The sequence below is a fragment of the Rhamphochromis sp. 'chilingali' genome (assembly GCF_963969265.1).
Source record: "Rhamphochromis sp. 'chilingali' genome assembly, chromosome: 9".
Taxonomy (NCBI): Eukaryota; Metazoa; Chordata; class Actinopteri; order Cichliformes; family Cichlidae; genus Rhamphochromis; species Rhamphochromis sp. 'chilingali'.
Window position 1 is genome coordinate 29,178,004 of NC_137936.1, and position 21,033 is coordinate 29,199,036.

General features: G+C 38.7%; 1 protein-coding gene across 1 annotated transcript in view; it reads left to right on the plus strand.

The window, feature by feature from the left end:
* Positions 1 to 2,748: 2,748 nt before the first annotated feature.
* ippk (inositol 1,3,4,5,6-pentakisphosphate 2-kinase) overlaps positions 2,749 to 21,033 on the plus strand; it is a 28,404-nt gene continuing 10,119 nt past the window's right edge. The window contains exons 1-6 of the mRNA XM_080891093.1: positions 2,749 to 2,994; positions 13,830 to 13,889; positions 17,185 to 17,280; positions 20,050 to 20,116; positions 20,223 to 20,341; positions 20,823 to 20,912. Of these exons, the coding sequence (XP_080747219.1) occupies positions 2,914 to 2,994; positions 13,830 to 13,889; positions 17,185 to 17,280; positions 20,050 to 20,116; positions 20,223 to 20,341; positions 20,823 to 20,912 (513 nt within the window). The 5' untranslated portion in view covers positions 2,749 to 2,913. The remainder of the gene's footprint in view (positions 2,995 to 13,829; positions 13,890 to 17,184; positions 17,281 to 20,049; positions 20,117 to 20,222; positions 20,342 to 20,822; positions 20,913 to 21,033) is intronic.

Here is a 21,033-nt window from a genome sequence, read left to right on the forward strand (position 1 = left end):
AATGAAAACAGTACAAATAAAATTACATTTAAAGTCTAAAATAAACATTTCTCAGGTGGTGAGTCATCTGTGAAACACCCTGAACTGCACTACCTTGCTTGAAAGTGTTTGAGGATTAAAAACTTGCTGGCTTTACGGTAACACCTGTAACAGTTGATGCTGTGTTACATAAACTGTTGAATTGAATCACCGAAATAAAATGTTTTCAACTGAGCAGAAAAAGTAAATTTATGTGGAACTTGGTAAGAAAAAAATACTTTAATTTCTTTTATCCGTGTTGCTTTTTGTCAGTCGTGGGATTAGAAAATATCATAAATGAAAATTCTGTGCAGCATAATAAAAACCTGACACCTGTATCTGAAAATATGTAAAAAACAAACTAAAGACTTTTTTTTAAAAATATGTGTGCAAATTCACACTCGTGACGATCAAAACTGGTGTGATTAGAGATCTTGTGTCTTTCCTGTCTGGATCTGGATTTATTTTTTTAAAATATTTTTTCCAGATGCACAATATTAATTCATATTGGTACCAAGAGTATACTTCTTTGTTTGATTTTACCATAACATGCGATGGTTATAATTCCTTCCTGGATTCAGATGCTCATTCACTGAAAAGGTAAATTACTTCTGAGGGATTACTTCTATATTTTCATTCTTGGGCTCTACTAAACTATCCTTGCATGATTCACAGTTTAAAATAATTCCTATTTTTCCTTAGGGCCTGGGTGCAGCCCTTCATTCCATATAAGGGACAACATTTCAGAGCCAAGAGCAGAAAAAACAGTTTGATGTTTCAGCTTTTTATTCGCAGGTTTATCCTCACTTTCATCCTACACAGACCTCATAATTTTAAACTTCTGCACGTTTTATCTGAGTATATACAATAATAACAGCATCTGTCTGTGTGTGTGTATGTATGACAGCAAATAACAAAAAGCATAATCAGTCTGTTTCAAGTTCAGTTTTATTTATATAGTGCCAAATGACAACAACAGTTGGCTCAAGGTGCTTTATATTGTAAAGTAAAGATCCTACAATAATACAAAGAAAAAAGAGAACGCCCCAACAATCAGATGACCATCTTTTAACAAATGCTTTGGTGACAGTGGGAATGACAAACTTCCTTTTAACAGGAAAAAACCTCCAGGAGAATCAGTCTCAGGGAGGAGCCATCTGCTGCGACTGGTTGGGGGTTGAGTACAGGATGACTGGACAAAGACTGTAGAGTGTCATATTTGCTTTTTTTTGACTGTCAGCAAATCAAAGGTCATTTTTTCGTGATGGTTGCTGGAGCTGAATGTTGATATCTTTTCCAAGAAGGTATGGCACAAAGTCAGAATAAGTAACACCATAATAAACAGAAATTAAGTGTTACTAACATTAGCTATGACTGCCAGTGTTTACTTTTAAAGGAAGGGTATTGTATTTTTTATATATATATATATTTTTTTAAATTTGTTCTTTTTCTAAACATACTTTACGAAGTTTGCAGTAAAAATCAGATAAGAGTACCACGACAAATGTTTACTTTAATTAAAGAAACACTTTGTAGGAGTAGGCCATGTGTTTGTAAGTAATTGAACAAGAATAAATTGAACTTCAGCTATGTCATTTTATATTACAGTGCTTTTCTAACTAGGCACCTTATTCTCTTTCTCTTGAGAATATGTTCTTTAAAGATATAATGCCTTTTGGTGTCAGTATTATCACTTTGACCTTCAGATCAATGTATTGCACTTGAAGAAGAGGTCAGAAAACAATGTTATAGGGCTTGTTGTCAGTTTTCAACCAATAAATCATTAAGCTGACCTCAAAGACTTTGGTGGATGTTAAGCCAAATTTAAATGTATTATTAAGGTGACCCCACTCTAATACTCCTACAAAGTTTACAATCAGATTGAACACACACACTACCAGAAACATAACCTCCTTATCAGAAGATAAAAAGACAAACTAAACAAGTAGCTGTCTTGATGGAGGTAAAAATAATTTCTGATGCTTAATTTCAAATTGTATGTCAAATAAATGTATTCATTGCTAATGCACTGCTTAACACTGAAATGCATTTTAAATTTGAAAACCTTTTCTGAGATACATGCAGGTACTACTGATGAATCACACGATTTACAGTGGTTTTTCCATTTCTTATCCTCTATTTCACGTGTAATGTTGTCAGAAACAACACTGGCGTCTTTACAGTCCTTGAGCCCATCTGTCCAACCCTCTGACCAATCACAGTGGAACAGGCGGGACATGGGAGTACAGCCAACAGGGAGCGGCTTGTCAATGTGCGTAAAGAAAGTGAAGTTGGGCAAAATTAGCAAGAATAAAAACTGAAGAAAGCTACAAATAAAAGCATGTAACTCAACTTTTTTTTTTTTGCTTTAGGAAAACTTTATAAAACAAAGAGAGTATATTTGAAGACCAGTATACTCCTCTATTCCACAGGCACCGTCTTACTCTCTAATACTGTGTTAAACACTGGTCAAAAACTCCACTGCCCACTCTTTCAGACATCTCCATACCACCACAGATATGGTTACTTGGATCAACTGTTGTCATCCTCTTCCTCCTTTACTAATCCTCTGTACTTCCTTATTCACCAACTGTCCTCCATCCGTCCTCCTTTATCTGTCATTTTGTCATTTTCTTCATTCATCAGTTCCTCGGTCATTATTGCGTTTGACTCTTATCAGGAGTTTTATTTTGAAGTCAGACCGGAAGTGGTAATGTGGGCGGTGACAAAGTCGCCGGGGCCGGGCAGCAGCAAGGGTAGTCCGTCGGTTGTGTTGTAGTCTCCTTAAATTACTGCTTGCAGTCAGTAGTGGATCTACAGTTCTTCTATGTTGCCGTGTCGTTGTGTGTCACTTTCTGGCCGTTGACGGGAGCGCACTTGCTGGTCTCTGGTGTAATGGAACTGGACAAAATGGACGAAAACGACTGGAAGTACCACGGAGAAGGAAACAAGAGCCTGGTGGTCTCACACGTACAGGTGAGTCAGCTAGCACAACACTAGACTAGCTTCGGGTTCTACTAAAGCCTTTTCGCCTCGTGCTTTTCGTGGGCAAAATGTGCCTCGGGTCGGGATTGTTTCTACCAGAAAGTTTGTTTGGAGAAAAATGATAAGGGCAGGCGAAATGTCACCTTGTAGGATTTTGTTTATTTTCGGTACATCGTTAGCCTGTGTTTGCTAGCTGAGCCGGCTTGCTAGCTAGCACTAGCTAGTTGTTCAGGCAGTCAGTGAAAAACTGTCAAACAGCAGCGAGGCTAATGCTTACAAACTACGTATAGAAGAATGCCCGGACACTGTGTGGTTGACTGATTGGCGATTGTAGTTAAAATGTAAAATCCTCGGGGTGCTCGGGAGCTAATTTAGCCGTTAGCATCTCTCCCATCTTTCCTTCCAGCAGCTGGAAGGAGAGATACGCAGAGAAGAGAGATACTTTTCTGGATTGCTGCCCGACGCAGTGTCTGCTCAGGTCACTTCCACACAGGTTAAGCCGTCTTTACTCACCTGGACAGAGTGGAGCGTTCACTGACGTGCCCCCCTCCCCGGGGAAGTCTCCTTGAAGGCACTGACCTGATCGTGTTGCCGTTGAGCAATCTGTGAAATCTTGTAAGCATGAATCAGATCGAGGATGTTGTAACCTCCTAGACAAAACATTTACATTGAGGGCTTCCTAATAAAACCGTTGGCACTTGTTGTTCAGGTTTTTGTTTTGCAAATTTAGGGTTGGGTAGGATCGACTGTACATTATATTAGCTAAACGGGCAACCAACTTTGACAGGAGGCCACTGGGCTCAAGTAACTTTGCTATTCACCCTGCAAAAATGTATTGAAATTATATACGTATAATACAGTTAATAAAAACATAAATAATAAAAGCAGACAAGAGAAACATTTTCTCCAGGTGCAGAATTAGATCAATGAATTCACAACATACTAGAGCAGACTGTGAGCACACAGTATCCTCAACACTTTTCCATTTGTTTTGCAACTTTTTAGCTTTAAACTAGCTGCAGAAACTATTTTCAGCTTCAAAGAGACATGAGAACTTCCCAATAAACTCACTGGGGCACAGTGAGTTTATTGCCCCAGACCCCTGAGGCCTGTGTGTAATGCCTAAGCTGGCGCTAGGGCTGCTCAATTATGGCAAAAATGATAATCACGGTTATTTTCACTGAAATTGAGATCTCGATTATTTGACGATATTTATTTAACCCTTTAAGACCTACCATAGAACCAAGTCCGCCAGAGCTTATATTATTTTTTTTACATGTTGTAGTGCCATTTGTGGGAGCATTTAATAATAATAATAATAATAATACATTATCGCACACACCAACCTGTAAATGCTCTTTTGCACAATATTATTACTAGATATATTATATATTATTATTTTTTTTTGCACTAACTTGTCTTGTAGCACCTTGGTTCCTGGAGGAACGTTGTTTCGCCTCACTGTGTATTTTTAAACTGTATATGGTTGAAGTGACAATAAAGTTGAACTTGAACTTGAACATTTTATTTAAATAGCGCCTTTCAAAGCACCCAAGGACACTGTACAACAGATAAAAACTGGAAATATACACAATGATAAGAATAGAAGATAAAAGTTAAAACATACAGAAATTTAAGAATAGGCAATTTTAAACAAATGAGTTTTAAGGGTGGACTTAAAAAGAGAGAATGAGCTAATATTTCTGAGGTCCGGGGGTAGGGAATTCCAAAGTCGAGGGGCAGAGCAACTAAAGGCCCTCCCTCCCATTGTGATCAGACGAGCAGAGGGAACAGAGAGAGAAAGAGAAGATGAAGATCTGAGGCAGCGGGATGGGAGCTTCATCTGTAATAAGTCAGAGAGGTACGGTGGAGAGAGAGAGTGAATAGCCTTGAATGTATACAGAATTATTTTAAAATGGATGCGAAATTTGACCGGGAGCCAGTGAAGTTGCTTCAGGATTGGGGAGATGTGGTGGGTAGAAGAAGTCCTAGTAATAATACGGGCAGCAGAGTTCTGGACACGTTGGAGCTTGTTGATAGATTTTTGTGTGAGGCGAAATAATAATGAGTTGCAGTAGTCAATTCTAGAGATAACAAGATTATGGATGAGAATGGCAGTGGCGTAAGGTGTGAGGAAGGGGCGGAGGCGATTAATGTTACGGAGTTGGAAATATGCTGCACGTGTAATATTATTGATATGCGAGTTAAAGGATAATGTGCTATCGAGAATGACACCCAAGCTTTTCACAGAGGGAGAGATAGGGACCAGCGAGTTATTGATGGTGAGAGAGAAATTGTTAATTCTGGATAGCAGTCGTTTGGTGCCAACCAGAAGAAGTTCCGATTTATTGCTGTTGAGTTTAAGAAAGTTGGAGGAGAACCAAGAATTGAGTTCAGCTAGACAGAGGATGAGGGAGGGTGGAGGAAGAGTAGAGTCAGGTTTGGTAGAGAGATAGAGCTGGGTGTCATCGGCGTAGCAGTGGAACTGAATATTATATTTACGAAAAATATATCCGAGTGGAAGAAGGTAGATGATGAAGAGAAGGGGCCCGAGGACAGATCCCTGGGGCACGCCAGTGGATAAAGGAGAAAGTTGAGAAGTGAAGGATTTTAATTGAATGAACTGAGTGCGATCAGATAGATATGATTTAAACCAGGCTAGTGGAGTGTGAGAGAGACCAATAGAAGCTAATCTGCTAAGGAGAATGGGATGAGAGATGGTGTCAAAAGCTGCACTCAGATCAAGAAGAATAAGGATGGAGAGGAGACCAGAATCAGCTGCTATAAGAAGGTCGTTTGTTATTTTTATAAGAGCAGTTTCAGTGCTATGTAAAGGACGAAAGCCGGACTGGAACTGTTCGTAGAGGTTATTATCAGTTAGGTGAAGATGGACTTGTGAAGCAACTATTTTTTCAAGGATTTTTGAGAGAAATGGTAGATTGGAGATAGGACGAAAATTATTAAAGTTGTTGGGATCTAGACCAGTTTTTTTCAGAATTGGGGTAATAGCAGCAACTTTGAAGGAAGCAGGAACAGTTCCAGTGGTGAGTGAAGAGTGAATAATAGCAGATATGAGGGGAAGGAGAGGGAGTAAGCAGGCTTTAACGAGGACAGTGGGGATAGGATCGAGCTGGCAGGTAGAAGGCTTTGATTTATGGATGAGATCAGCAATATCAGCTAAGGATGGAAGTTGAAAAACAGAGAGGAAGTGAGAAGAGGGGGGAGTTAGGACAGAGAAGCTACATTGAGCATTAGGGTCCAGGTCTAAGTGTATTTTATGAATTTTATCAATAAAGAATAGCATTAGAGCATCACAGAAGTTAGATGAATAGAGATGAGCAGGGAGAGAATCAGGTGGCCTGTTAAAAGAATTGAATAGTGAGAAAAGGGTCTTGGTAGAGTTCTTACTTGAGCAGACAATAGCAGAGTAGTAAGCAGATTTGGTTTGACTAATACATTCCTGGTAAAACAGAACGTGGTTATTAAACATATCCTTATGAATAGTAAGGCCAGTTTTCCTATAGAGGCGTTCAAGCTGTCGGCCTTTAGCTTTCAGTAGCCGGAGTTCAGGGGTGTACCAGGGTGCAGAGCGAGGAAAAAAGTACAGTTCTGGTTTTTTGTGGAGCCAGGGAATTTAAAATACTACTAAGGCTATGATTATAAAAAAGTACCAGGTCCTCTTGAATAGCTAAATTGTTAGAAGACAAGCAGCTAGAAAAAGCAGAGGAAAGGATATCAAGATTTATATTCTTGATATTCCGGAAAGAGATAATACGGGGGTTGTTAATTACAGAGAGGGTCATGTGAACATTAAAGGAGAGAAGCAGATGGTCCGAAATTGGCAGTTCGTCAGCTGTACAGATGGAGGGGGTAAGTCCAGAGCAGCAGACTAAGTCCAAAGTGTGGCCCTTAATGTGGGTAGTTAGCCCTTAAAGTTGCTATACATCAATACAACTGTTATAGCCCATATTTTAATGATATGTATGCATTAAGTCCATAGTAACTACATTAATTGCAAAAAAATCTTTTTTGTTTTTTATATATATATTTCTACTTGAAGAAATTTAAGAGGTTTATCCCTCAAAACTTTAAATACAAAAAAGTTGCAAAAAATAGTTTACAACAACAGGAAATTTATTTTGAGTGTCTTCATAGTTTTATTTTGGAGATACAGCAATTTTTATATACTGCAGGAAAAACAAAAAAACAATCCTATGATGCAAATTTGCAAAGAAAACAGCACGTGCATCAAAATAAAATATTTCCAGCAGTGCAATTTGAGTTCTAAGCATCCCAGAAACTATTCAGAAAAGTCAAACATGACTTATAAAAACACCAGTATAGGCTTTTAAGGCCTACAAGTAAAAAACTAAATTTTCTGCGAAAATGGCAGAAGTCTGTTTCACTGTGGGAAGTGTTACAAACAGCTGATCGGATCGGCAAAGCCTGTTTCTGGAAAATGTTTTTGTTCCTGCAAGCGCTTTTTATGCAATTTTTGCAAAGCTAGATGTGGAAGGAAACCGTGACCTAGGACAAGCTGATGGCATGAGATGTAAGTACAACTCCTCTGGTTTCATATGCAAAAAATTTTATTGCGCTAGCTTATGCGGTTCCAGTTCTACAGGGATTTAAAAATGGTTATACAAAACGGAGCGTGCTGCTCTGACCGGCTTTAAAGGGTTAATAATAACAATGTATTGAATAATGACTTTAAAAAATAATATAAAATAGTGTGCAAATATTGATAACAGTGCAAATGTTTGCAATATAAGAAATAAATGAAAAATGTAAACATCTATGTTTAGTGAACTTTGCAGTGTTGCTCTGTGGTGCAGCTACTACACCGTAGCAAAGTTTACACACTGTGTCTACTTGATCTACTTGCACTCCACACTGTATATAAATGCCACTTGTTTTGCACATATTCAACTCTGTATATTTTATTATTATTATTATTATTATTATTTTTTTTTTTTTTTTTACTATTTAATTTGTAAAAATGTGTATACACACACACACACGTAGGAAAATATTTAGTATACACATCCAGAAATGCATACACTATTATATATTGTACATGTATTTATTAGTTTCAGGTTGGCCATTCTTGTATTTTGCTCGTTTGTGTTGTTGTGTTTGCACATCTCTGTTGCTTGTGGGGCTCGCACACAAGAATTTCACTCGCATGTGCTGTGCCAGTGTGCCTGCACATGTGATGTGACAATAAAAGTGATTTGATTTGATTTTGATTTGATTTGATCCACGTCTGACTCCGTGAACCCATAATGTTTCCACACCACTGAAGTTTTTTTTTTTTTTTTTACCTCTCTTTTCAACCAAAGGCAGTCACTCTCCTCCCCAAATAACTTCTGCTTAGCTTTCCGAGCTTCCCTCGGGTCCTCTTAATTGTTGTGACACGTGTTCGAAACGCAGAGAGGTGCGCTCGATTTGCCACACGGAGCAGCGCGAGAGTAAAGCACGAGGGAGGGGCTAATAATCGGCTCAGTCATTTTTAATGATCGTTGAAAGCCCAGATCGTAATCGTGATTAAAATTCGATTTATTGAGCAGCCCTAGCTGGCGCTGGGTGCTCCACCTTATGAAATCCAGTGACTTTTCCCCCACCATTACAGATTCTTTAAACTCAATGAAGAAATTAAAAGTTCTAAACTGAAGCTTTGTTTGGCACTTCGTATGTAAAACAAGCAAAACGTTCAAGTGAACATTTTGTGGCATTTAACCAGAAGTATTAATTTAAATATCTGTAGATGTTATCGTAGTTCTGATGATTTTCCTTTGGTGGGTGTAAATTAGATGTATAGTAGATCATTATTAGATGTATAGAAATAAATATGCAATATTTCTCAGACATATCTTTTAATTTAAAGAGGGAAATGCTGGTTTTATTCTCAATTTTTAGATATTACCTTTGATTTCTGTTTATACCCCATTTTGCCAGAGATGTTGGTTGAAACAGGTTGGGTACAGTGGTTGTTGTCTCATAGTATTAAGTTTCCTGGTTTGAATCTCCAGGGCAGCTGGGGCCTCTGCATGTTTTCATTTTCATGTATGTGTTTCCTCTTCTCGGTCTAGTTCCTCCTACAATCCAAAGATATGCTTGTGTTTGTTGCCTCTCGCCCTGTGACAGCTGGGATGGGCTTCAGCCCTCCTGTGACCCTCTGTTGGATAAGCATTAAGTAATAGGATGGATGTGGGCTCAAACAAATTTGAAAGATAAATCTAAATTAGAGATGTTCACCGCATAAATATGCTTTCCACATGATGCGTTTTGCATTCCTACAGTCAAGTGTCACCAAATGGTAATTCCACAGAGAGTTGCTTAAAGAGAAATAGCAATAGACAGAAATGAGTCATATTAGGGCTGTGCTATATGACCAAAATCTCATATCCCATATCCCAATTCTATCGTCCTGATAACGATATAAATCACAAAAATGTAACATTTTCTGTAAATTCTGTGAATCTCGGGCAGCTTGTCTTGCGGGAAGTGTTTCCAGCTGCGCTTCATGTAGCTGGACTCCAGTGTTTTAACAGATGCATGAAACTATACATTTTTAGACAGAAGTTGTAACGGCCGCCGTTTTCTTTTGTGAGTATTTATTAGGCTTGCTGCGGGGAAAAGCCTGTTCTAACGTTTGAGTCTAAGGTTTATTTTTTTAGCACCTGGCAGCTCTTTTTTTTTTTTTTTTTTTTAAATTCTCATCCGTAAATAATCTGCTCTTTCACGTGATTCCGTTTATTTTGAAAAGTCTCAACAGGATCTTGAGCTTTATTGTGAAAGGTTTATGTGGAACATAAACAAACGGACACGCGATGGTGTTGTTGCTAACCACAACACATAAAAACAGGCGCTTGTCCCTCCATAGTGTGGTTATATAAAATATAAGAGAAAGAGAGAACTTTAAGAAATTAATATAGCCACTACAGTGACCATCAAAACGATGAAAAATATTGCCGTAAACAGTTTATTTTGCGACACCACGAAGCAAACCATAGCGTAAAATGAAACGATAGATGTTTTTATATTGTCATCCGATATATATCGTTATATCGAACAGCCCTAAGTCATATGGATAAAATCTGAGAAATATTTTTTTAAACTTTTATACCAAAACCACATGAAGGTGCCTGTTTTTGGTTGATCCAGGAATTTAAATACTTGTCAGATCAAAGAAGTTAAACAATATATATCCATCATGTAATATTTTAATACTTGGGCTCTGCTAGAGCAGTTTTGCACGATTCACAGTTTAAAACGGTCCTTATTTTATCTTCAGTGGGGGCCTTGGCGCAGACTCTCAGTTCATGCACTGTCTCAAAATAGTTGTTTTAGCTCCTCTCCCTTTACTCTTATTGGCTACCCCACACAAACAGAAGGGTGGAGAAACAGGATGGTGGGGCTTCTGTGCTCACAGCTAGAGCTCTGTGCCTGACATGACCGTATAAGGGATAACAGTTATTATTCACAGCTTTTTGTGCACTTTTATCTACATAGACCTTGTTATTTTGAACTGTGGCATCTATCGATCTATCTATCGATCGTCACATCATTTTTATGTTGAATACTCAAATATATTGCCATGATGAGTGAAAAGTTGTTATATTTTTTCAAAGAAGATAAGAAAAAACAAAAAAACAAAATGGTAAAACATTAGCTGGTTGTAATTTTTAAAATTGGTCTGTGGCATAGTGGTTAACAGATTCACCTAATATGCAAAAACCCTTTTCTTCGTGACCTGGAGGACACAGAAACCTAGCCTTAGCGAGCCACAAGCTAGTCCACTCCTAGTGCCGTTCCTGAGCTCGGAAAAATGAGAAGGTTATATAAGAAGTACATCTGGTATAAAAACTGTGCTAGCTCATCTGCTGTAGCGAACCTTTGGGAAATAAGATTTTACAATTTGCATATCCCAAACTACCATCAGTCAGTCCCAGTCATTAATTAGATTACAGTGATGATAATAAACAAAAAAAAAAAGATTGTTGCCTGTAGTGGCACAGATATATATCTCAAGAGTTTTCATCATGCTCTTTTCTTGCATGATGGCCCGCCATTGAGCATGAGTGAGTAAAATGTACTTGGGCAGGAATGACACAGCATACCCGTTTGCTTATATTGGTAAGAGGCAGACACACTTTGGATTTGCCTGATCTTCTGCAAAGAGTATTAAGTGATCTGAATTATAAACCTCACAGACACAGGACTCCTAGTTTCTGTAATGACAGTATGGGACCAGACAAAACCAGCTGGATTTGTTCTTGGCATTTTCAGTCATGTGGACAAGTTTTAACAGGACTGAAAAACTAAGCACACCCTTACTGCTTAGAAGAAGCCATGTGCTGAAGATAAATGAATCAATTACATATGACCATATCTTTAAATAAAATGTCAAGGTGCTGCAGACCCAGTCAAAGTTTGGACCAAACCTGACTGAAGTGGGAAACTAATTAACTCAAAATAAAAGCAGAAATCTACGTAGTTTTAGTCTTTTTTTTTTTTTTTTTTTTTTTTTAAATTTCTTTTAGTCTGTTAAAATCACAGCTTGCCTGATGAGGCTTTGATGGACATTGACGTATGGAGTTTTGATCTATAAGACTGTGAGGGAACTGCTGTTGTTCAGTATTATTGTCAAGCTGTGCTGATGTTTACCTCAACTAACACACAAACTGATAAAAAGTAAACTGAAAGGAGGAAACCCACTCTGGAAACTAACTAAAACTAAACTGAAAATAAGAAGTCAAATGAAATATAAAAAATTAAAGTAATCTGTAATAGGACGTGCTTTTCATGAGCTTTTGAGATAAAATAGTGTGTGTGTGTGTGTGTGTGTGTGTGTGTGTGTGTGTGTGTGTCGGGCATGCGTCATTGTTGGAACTAAGAAAACTGAACTGAAAAGGGCCCATGTAAATCAGTGATAGTGAATTAATAATGAAGTGTGCAAATGTGTAAATGGTAAATGGCCTGTATTTATATTGCGCTTTACTAGTCCCCAAGCGCTTTACACATTCAGTCATCCACCCATTCACACACACATTCACACACTGGTGATGGCAAGCTACATTGTAGCCACAGCCACCCTGGGGCGCACTGACAGAGGCGAGGCTGCCGAACACTGACCACCACCAGTAGGCAACGGGTTAAGTGTCTTGCCCAAGGACACAACGACCGAGAATGTCCAAGCTGGGGTTCGAACTGGCAACCTTCCGATTACAAGGCAAACTCCCAACTCTTGAGCCACGATTGCCCCCTGTCCTTTGACTGTGGTGTAAGCGCCCCAATCATCCACACATCCAAGTCCTGCTCCCCTCTAAATATAATTCTGTTTTATTTAACTCTCTAAAAATGGAAAATGGGCCCAAAATCACTGCATCTAAGTAAGGGTGGGAAATTTCTCTCCGCTAACACAACTGAGTAAATTAAGTTATGATCGTTTCACAAACTGTTCTGGGACTGTGTTTGGAAAACAAAGAGCTCAGACTTATTTGCGTGGCTTCAAAGGAGTTGGATAAAAGAAGCAGGCTTTACATGCAAAGCTACATCCTTTTATTCAAAGCAGTTCTAACATTAGATGTTTTTTTTTTACACGTGAACTACGAGGCCAGTTGCTTTTATTAATTTCTTTCCCACGTGTAGCACATAGCAGGTGCATTTGCACTACTGAAAAGGCTCTATGTGGTTTAAGCGCTGGTAACGTGTGGGTAGAGTGTGCAGGGAGTGAACATGTGGGTGTCGTGGGCAATTTCTAGAAAAAGTTCAGGGCGGTGTTACAACGTGTGAAAAGTCTTAATAACATTGCATCTGTGGACATTTAACTTTAAAAAAAATTTTTTGACCCTGGTTATTGAATTACTTCGTTAAAAATATAATATTTAATTAATAATAAACAATAAATGTTGATTATTTTATATATTGTTTTTATTATTATTTAGTTTGTACAACATTCACAGTGCAGTAAAATGCATTGTCTGCTCTGTAACTTTTTTTTGTGAGCATGTTGACGATGAGAACTAAAGTCTCTGTTTTCTGTCAGCGCACTAAGGCATGTGAATGGGCTTCACTGATTGAGTGTTTGAATGTTTTTGTGCACAGTAACACAAGTCTGAACTTGCACTCCGATGCAGATATTTGGATGCCTACTGCAGTCTTTAGCATTAATTATACCACTCGTGTTCAAAGGAGCTTGCAAAGAAAAGCGTCTGGACTTCTATAAGTTGCTTGAAGACGTTTCACCTCTCATCCGAGAAGCTTCTTCAGTTCTAAGGTCAAATGGTGGAGAGTCCCAGATATAAACCTAGTGGGAGTGACCCCCCACAGAGGGACAAAAGGACCCCCTGATGATCCTCTAATCGCCTGAGCCAAGGTGTGAAACTGGGCGTGGGTCCCAACTCTGGCTGATTGGGACCCACGCCCAGTTTCACACCTTGGCTCAGGCGATTAGAGGATCATCAGGGGGTCCTTTTGTCCCTCTGTGGGGGGTCACTCCCACTAGGTTTATATCTGGGACTCTCCACCATTTGACCTTAGAACTGAAGAAGCTTCTCGGATGAGAGGTGAAACGTCTTCAAGCAACTTATAGAAGTCCAGACGCTTTTCTTTGCAAGCTCCTTTGAACACGATGACCTGGATGACTGAGAACCTTCACAGACATACCACTCGTGTGTTTTGTTCCCAAACACACTCTGGACTTGATGTTCTTAAGGACTCTTGTGACTTGCACTGACTGGGTTCAGTATTTCAGATGTGTGTCCTTTTTTTGTCTTCTTTCCAAAAATGAGCTTAATTGATGCTTTTGATGTCTTTTGCAGCATCCCAGAGTTCTGCGCCTACTCAAGTATCCAGCAGAGGACTCTGAAAACCCTCCACAGGTAATGAGTCTGTTCGCTGAAGGGGTGGAGGGCCTGAGCCTACACTTTTGAGAGCCAGAGAAACATGCACACTGTTGAGTTTATTTCCTTCCCCTTGCATTAAGAGAAAGAATGTAGGCTATACCTTTCACAGAGCTTCCATTGCATACAGTGAGGGATTTATTTAGTCTCTAACTATTGAACATAAGTGCATTTATGTTAGTGCAACAGCTAAAATGTTGTTAAATCCTAACAATCTACTGGTTCTTGACTTTATGCATGCCCTTTAAAGCTGTACTAACTTTTTCAGTCTGGTTTTTATGTGTAAAATGTCTCATCAGCATCTCCTTGAGTCTTCGTCATGCCTTCTTTGCAACAGTGTCATCTTTCACTGACGAGTGCAAACACCAAAGTGGAAAATAGTTGGAGACAAACAAGCGTCTCTGCAAACACTGTCGTATGAATCTCCAGTGTAATGTCAAACTAGCAGACAGAAATACCCCCTCTCTCCCTCCCACCATTGAGTTGATGATGGATCAGTGCAGCCATTTCTGGGGAAATCAATATATAAAAAAAAGTTGGCATGGATCACAATCAGTTTATCCAACTTAAATCCCATTCTTCAACTCTCTATCCTGTTTCTGCTGGTGTGACCCAGGGTTCAGTATTGGGGCCTCTTTTATTCATTATTTATATGCTTCCTCTTGGTTATATATTCCGAAAATATAATATAAATTTTCACTGTTATGCCGATGACACCCAGCTCTACCTTTCTTCTAAACCCAATTCATCCCTCCCACCTACCTCCCTCTCAGACTGTCTTATTGAGATTAGATCCTGGTTCTCCTCCAATTTCCTCAAACTTAACAGTAATAAAACTGAAGTTTTACTTGTTGGTACACCATCTATCTTAACCAAATCCCACAGCTTTTCCATTAACGTTGAAAATTCTCCCACCCTTCCCTCCCCTCAGGTTAAGAGTTTGGGTATCATACTTGATAATACTCTTTCATTCCAGTCTCACATTAATTACATAACACGGTCTGCTTACTTCCATTTACGTAATATTCACCGACTCCGTCCCTTCCTTACTCCCCATGCTGCTGCCATCCTTGTCCATAGTCTTATTACGTCCCGTATTGATTACTGTAATTCCCTCCTATTTGGTCTCCCTAAAAGGTCCCTTCATAAACTCCAACTTCTTCAAAATTCTGCAGCTCGGGTCATAACTTGCACTCCGTTAAGTGCTCATATTACCCCAGTTCTTCAGCAGCTACCCATAGAAGCCAGGAAAAAATATTAAAATCTTATTTCTTACATACAAGTGTATCCATAAATCTGCTTCTTCATATTTGTGTGACCTGCTCCATATCACCACTGTTTCCCGCCCTCTCAGATCATCATCTGCTATTCATCTTACTGTTCCGTCCTCACACCTTATCACTATGGGGAACAGAGCTTTCAGTCGCTCTGCTCCTCGGCTCTGGAACTCTCTTCCTCCTGCACTAAGAAATATTGACTCCCTCTCCGTATTTAAGACACAGCTCAAAACACATCTGTTTAAACTGGCTTATTCGCTTTAATGCTGATTTTATCTGTTTTCACGCTCTGTTTTGTAATTTTAACTTATTTTATGTATTTTATGACTATTGTTCCTTTTATTAATTGTGTTTTTTGTAAGGTGACCTTGGGTTTCTGAAAGGCGCCCTCAAATAAAATGTATTATTATTATTATTATTATTATTATTATTACTGCTGATAATTCTGACCTTTGTTAATTCCTGAAACTGATTTGAGGGAGGGCAATGGATGAAATTTGGGTCTGTTGTCTTCAGTTTAAGGAGTTCAGCACTGATTGGCACACTGGTGTAAGCACTTAGTATGTTATATCTGCTGTCAGAGAACTTACAACCTGAAGCAATGAAAACAGTTTACTGTTATCAGAACGGCTTTTTGCACATCGGGCTTAACTTGACTCAGCTCTACTTAAACCGCATGCGGTGAACAGTTCACCTCAAGTTGTTTTTTGTTTTTTTTGTTTTTTTAAGTAGAAATAGTATTTCACATTTTCTGCTTTTCTTGGGGTTCTTGTCTGAAAAATATCAAACTAACCAGTGTCTGTTTTTTTTAAATTTTTTTAAAATTTTTTATTATTATTATTATTATTATTATTTTTTTATGTCAGCTCACGAAGCTGGTCATGAGCTGCCAGCTGATGGACAGAGTAAATGAGGCTGTTCGCACCTGTTGGCTGACTGAAGTCTGCCTCACAGCCTTCATTTACATGGAGATTGTAGTTGTTTACATCTTTGTCAGATTGAAGATTCAAATGCAAACCAAAGTGTGGCCCCACACCCACGCCCAAAATCCAAATTTATTTCATTCCATCAGAATGTCAGGACTGACTGTTTCAAACGTCTAAGTCATGAGTCATACCACAGACGTTAAATAGGGTTCAAAAAGTAAAACAAATGGTACAAGCAGCTTAAGCTTGCATTCCTTTAACTCATATGTCAGCTTTAAGTCTTGTTAATAAACAGAATGGTGTTCATTTTTTAAGGTGCTACCATATGAGCGTGCCCTGTCACAGTTAGATCCACCCTTTGCTCACCACAACCTGGATAACACTTCCCGATTTACCACAATTCTGAAAAACTAGTTCATGCATTTATTTTTTTAGTATGGTGGTTTTCTGCTAACTGAACCATTTAGCTTTTAGGAAAAAAAACTGTATGAAAACATGTAGGTATATGGGTGTTAAAATCCCAGAGATTCCAGTACTGGTTGGTGGAGTTCAGGTTTCACATTACTGCTGGTTCTGGAGTTAATTTCTTTTTCTTTTTTTAATCACAGACTTGGTTTATTTTTAGAAACTTCCTCTTTCATATGCATGAGCTCAAAGCTGATTAACCAGCTGGTAATTTAACAAAATTTCTTTTCTTTTAAGTCTTGCATCCTGTTCCTGTTGGCAGATGATTTTTCTGCACAGACTTCTCCATTTCATGCTGCACCTTCAGTCAGTGTTTATCATGGGTGTGGCTGGTTTTGTAGAGAGTTCTACCTTTAATCCTCCAAAGCTCACACTTCCCAGCTGTTTGTGTAAGTTGGAGGAAAATGCATCACTGAACAGCAGCACATCTGTTTGACTAACAGATTCATTATAATCATATCTGATTCCGTGACACTCGAGAAGCGATTAAATATCTCTCCTTTGCTGTTAAAATTTGGCTTTAACTAACATGATATTACCTGCCGGTTTGTGTGTGTGTGTGTGTGTGTGTTTACCTGCCTGTCTTTGTGTGTGTTTGTCCCCCAGACAGCAGAGCAGGCTTACAGGCAGATCCAGAACATTGTTGACTTTAGCTCCAACGTGATGAGCAGCCTGCTTGGGGAGAAGTTTATCCACAGCGGGGTAAGATGGGGTCGAGTCTTTTACTTTCAGGAACACTGGACTGATTTAGCTTTGCATCACTGAGGATGGCGAAGGACCTGGATCACAGAGGGTTTCAGGATCAGTGGATGTCCTCGTTAAAATATGTTGCTTTTTTCCTTTTACTTGTTGTAATAAACTTTAGAGGAGAACATCCAGTATGGCTGTGCTGCCGCTTGTCTTCATCTGCTGGCTCAATGTTAGAGCATCCCCTCTGTGATCCAGGCTCTTGTGATTCATTATATATATCCTATAAGTTATAGCACTGGTTTGCTTGCCCGTGTTTGTAAATTGGAGTGTGTTAATGAAAATGTGAATGCATTGTTATTCCTGAACGACTCTTTGAAAATCATGACCATCCCTAGACCCGTGTCAGGTGCTCTACCAGAATTATTTATCTTTAGATGTTTGGAGTGTGCTGCGGGTGTCGGGTGATATGTTGTAGTGATTACTAGGGCTGCTCGATTATGGCAAAAATGATAATCGCGATTATTTTCACTGAAATTGAGATCTCGATTATTTGACGATATTTATTTAACCCTTTAAGACCTACCATAGAACCAAGTCCGCCAGAGCTTATATTATTTTTTTTACATGCTGTAGTGCCATTTGTGGGAGCATTTCAAGTTGCTATACATCAATACAACTGTTATAGCCCATATTTTAATGATATGTATTCATTAAGTCCATAGTAATTACATTAATTGTAAAAAAAAGTGCAATAAACTACAAAAAAATTGAAAATCGTTTTTTTTTTTTTTTTTTTTTTTTTTTTTTTACATATATTTCTACTTAGAGAAATTTAAAAGGTTTATCCCTCAAAACTTTAAATACAAAAAAAGTTGCAAAAAGTAGTTTACAGCAACAGGAAATTTATTTTGAGTGTCTTCATAGTTTTATTTTGGAGATACAGCAATTTTTATATACTGCAGGAAAAACAAAAAAACAATCCTATGATGCAAATTTGCAAAGAAAACAGCATGTGCATCAAAATAAAATATTTCCAGCAGTGCAATTTGAGTTCTAAGCATCCCAGAAACTATTCAGAAAAGTCAAACATGACTTATAAAAACACCAGTATAGGCTTTTAAGGCCTACAAGTAAAAAACTACATTTTCCGCGAAAATGACGTCACTTCCGGTTTCGGGCAGGAAATGGCGGGCATGCGATAGTTTGCACTGACGTCTGTTTCACTGTGGGAAGTGTTATGAACAGCTGATCGGATCGGCAAAGCGTGTTTCTTTAATATTATGTTTTTGTTCCTGCAAGCGCTTTTTATGCAATTTTTGCAAAGCTTTATGTGGAAGGAAACCGTGACCTAGGACAAGCTGATGTCATAAGATGTAAGTACAACTCCTCCGGTTTCATATGCAAAAAATTATTGCACCAGCTTACCTGGTTCCGGTTCTACAGGGATTTAAAAATAGTTATACAAAATGGAGCGTGCTGCTCTGACCGGCTTTAAAGGGTTAATAATAACAATGTATTGAATAATGACTTTAAAAAATAATATAAAATAGTGTGCAAATACTGATAACAGTGCAAATGTTTGCAATATAAGAAATAAATGAAAAATGTAAACATCTATGTTTAGTGAACTTTGCAGTGTTGCTCTGTGGTGCAGCTACTACACCATAGCAAAGTTTACACACTGTGTCTACTTGATCCACGTCTGACTCCGCGAACCCATAATGTTTCCACACCACTGAAGTTTTTTTTGTTTTTACCTCTTTTCAACCAACGGCAGTCACTCTCCTCTCCAAATAACTTCTGCTTAGCTTTCCGAGCTTCCCTCGGGTCCTCTTAATTGTTGTGACACGTGTTTGAAATGCAGAGAGGTGCGCTCGATTTGCCGGAGGAGCGCGAGAGTAAAGCACGAGGGAGGGGCTAATAATCGGCTCAGTCATTTTTAATGATCGTTGAAAGCCCAGATCGTAATCGTGATTAAAATTCCATTTATTGAGCAGCCCTAGTGATTACCATTTTACACTTGTGGAGACATTACTAATTAATGAGACTTGATCCATCTTTTGTTCAGAAGAGAGACCAAAGCGCGGCTCACATCTGTGTTTGTCAAGTCACTTTAGCCATTCATGAGAGCGGCAATTTCAGTTATTAGTGGCCTTTAATACTTCCTAAATATAAAGTAATGCAACACTGTAAAGAAGTAGATGTCTCATTTATAGCAATGACATATCTTTGCTAAAGCAACTGTGACTCCTAAAGACAAGACTATCAGAACATTCAGAAATCATGAGATAACAATTTTCCAAACAGAAACGATGCCTAAGGTTGCTTTATTTATTTTTAAGTGGACTGTTTCACCAGTTTGATCTATTCTGAGCTGCATCATAAATCAGATATTCCGAAAAACAATGAGTCAGTGTTGAAGTCTGGAGGGCTTATACCACATGAGCATCATTCCCTGGTCAGATGATGCTTAACTTTACATGTAAAAGCGGAATTTGTCCTTCTTACATTTATAGTAGTGTCCAAATTCATGCCGTACCTCACATGTGATGGTTATTAAAACGTGTTAAAGCAGTGTTTTGTATGATTCTTCGGTTGTGTATTATAGGAAGGATTTTTATTAGGGTGTTTATGTAAATGTTCGACATTGACTTTGTGACACCAGCCTGCTCTGCATGCTATCGCTTCCATGATGAACTTAAGATAAGCACGCTGCCTGGAGTTAGCGGTGCTTTACATAGATGTAGCAGCAGCTTAACAGATGCTTTATTTTCCATACAGGAAGTGGTTAAACTGCCTCTCGAGTTTGTGCGGCAGTTATCAATCAAAGTCCAACATCAACGTCCAGGTGAGACTGAAATGTTTATCGCTTGTTTCGACTTGTGATAGTTCTGTAACGGCACAATGAGCTGCAGTCAGATTAAACAAACGCTCTGTCTTTCTGTGTGCGTCAGCGTGGCGCTGTGATAAGGTGATGGACATCTACAGTGGGTGTGCGCTCTGTCTGCCCAACCTGACGTCTCCAGCCCTCCACCAGCCAACACACACTCCCCCACTCTGCATCGAGATCAAGGTAAACACACACACACTTGTGGTAGTCTAAGCCAACTTTGTCCCTTTGTACATGGTCAGGGGTTTTCCTTCAAACAATAAAGGTCACACATCAAAGACTTTTTGTCCTTTACTGCAAAAGAAAATCCTGGATTGTTATTGAAACTTGTATTGAAATTTTTTTTAGATATTTTGTTTATTACACGTCCAGGAATAACAGGGCAACACACAGACTTTTGTTAAGTAACTCACATTCATTGTTGTAACTAATGCCCCTCCAGATATTTCTTCCTGAAAATAATAAAGTTAATTAGATTTGGCTTGTTGTTAATTTCAGTTGAAGCTCAGTAATAAAAGTGATGTTCAGCCATAGAGATAGAAATCTCGTGGCCAGGACCTACACCATTGTCACACACACAGTGATCGGACTAAAGTCACATGAGGGTGAGTATGAGTGTGTGTGTGTGTGTGTGTGTCTCACTCAGCTGATGTTTTGTTTTCAGCCTAAATGCGGTTTCCTGCCATCCCCCAAACATGTCAGCAAAGACATCAAGACCAAAGTGTGTCGCTACTGCATGCACCAACACTACAAAGTAAGTACAAAGACACAGCACAGCTACAGAACAGCATGATGGGAAATCAGGCATATTGGATGTTTATGGGCTGAAATCAGAAGTATAAGAATCTAATGCTCTCTTTACTAAACATTACCGT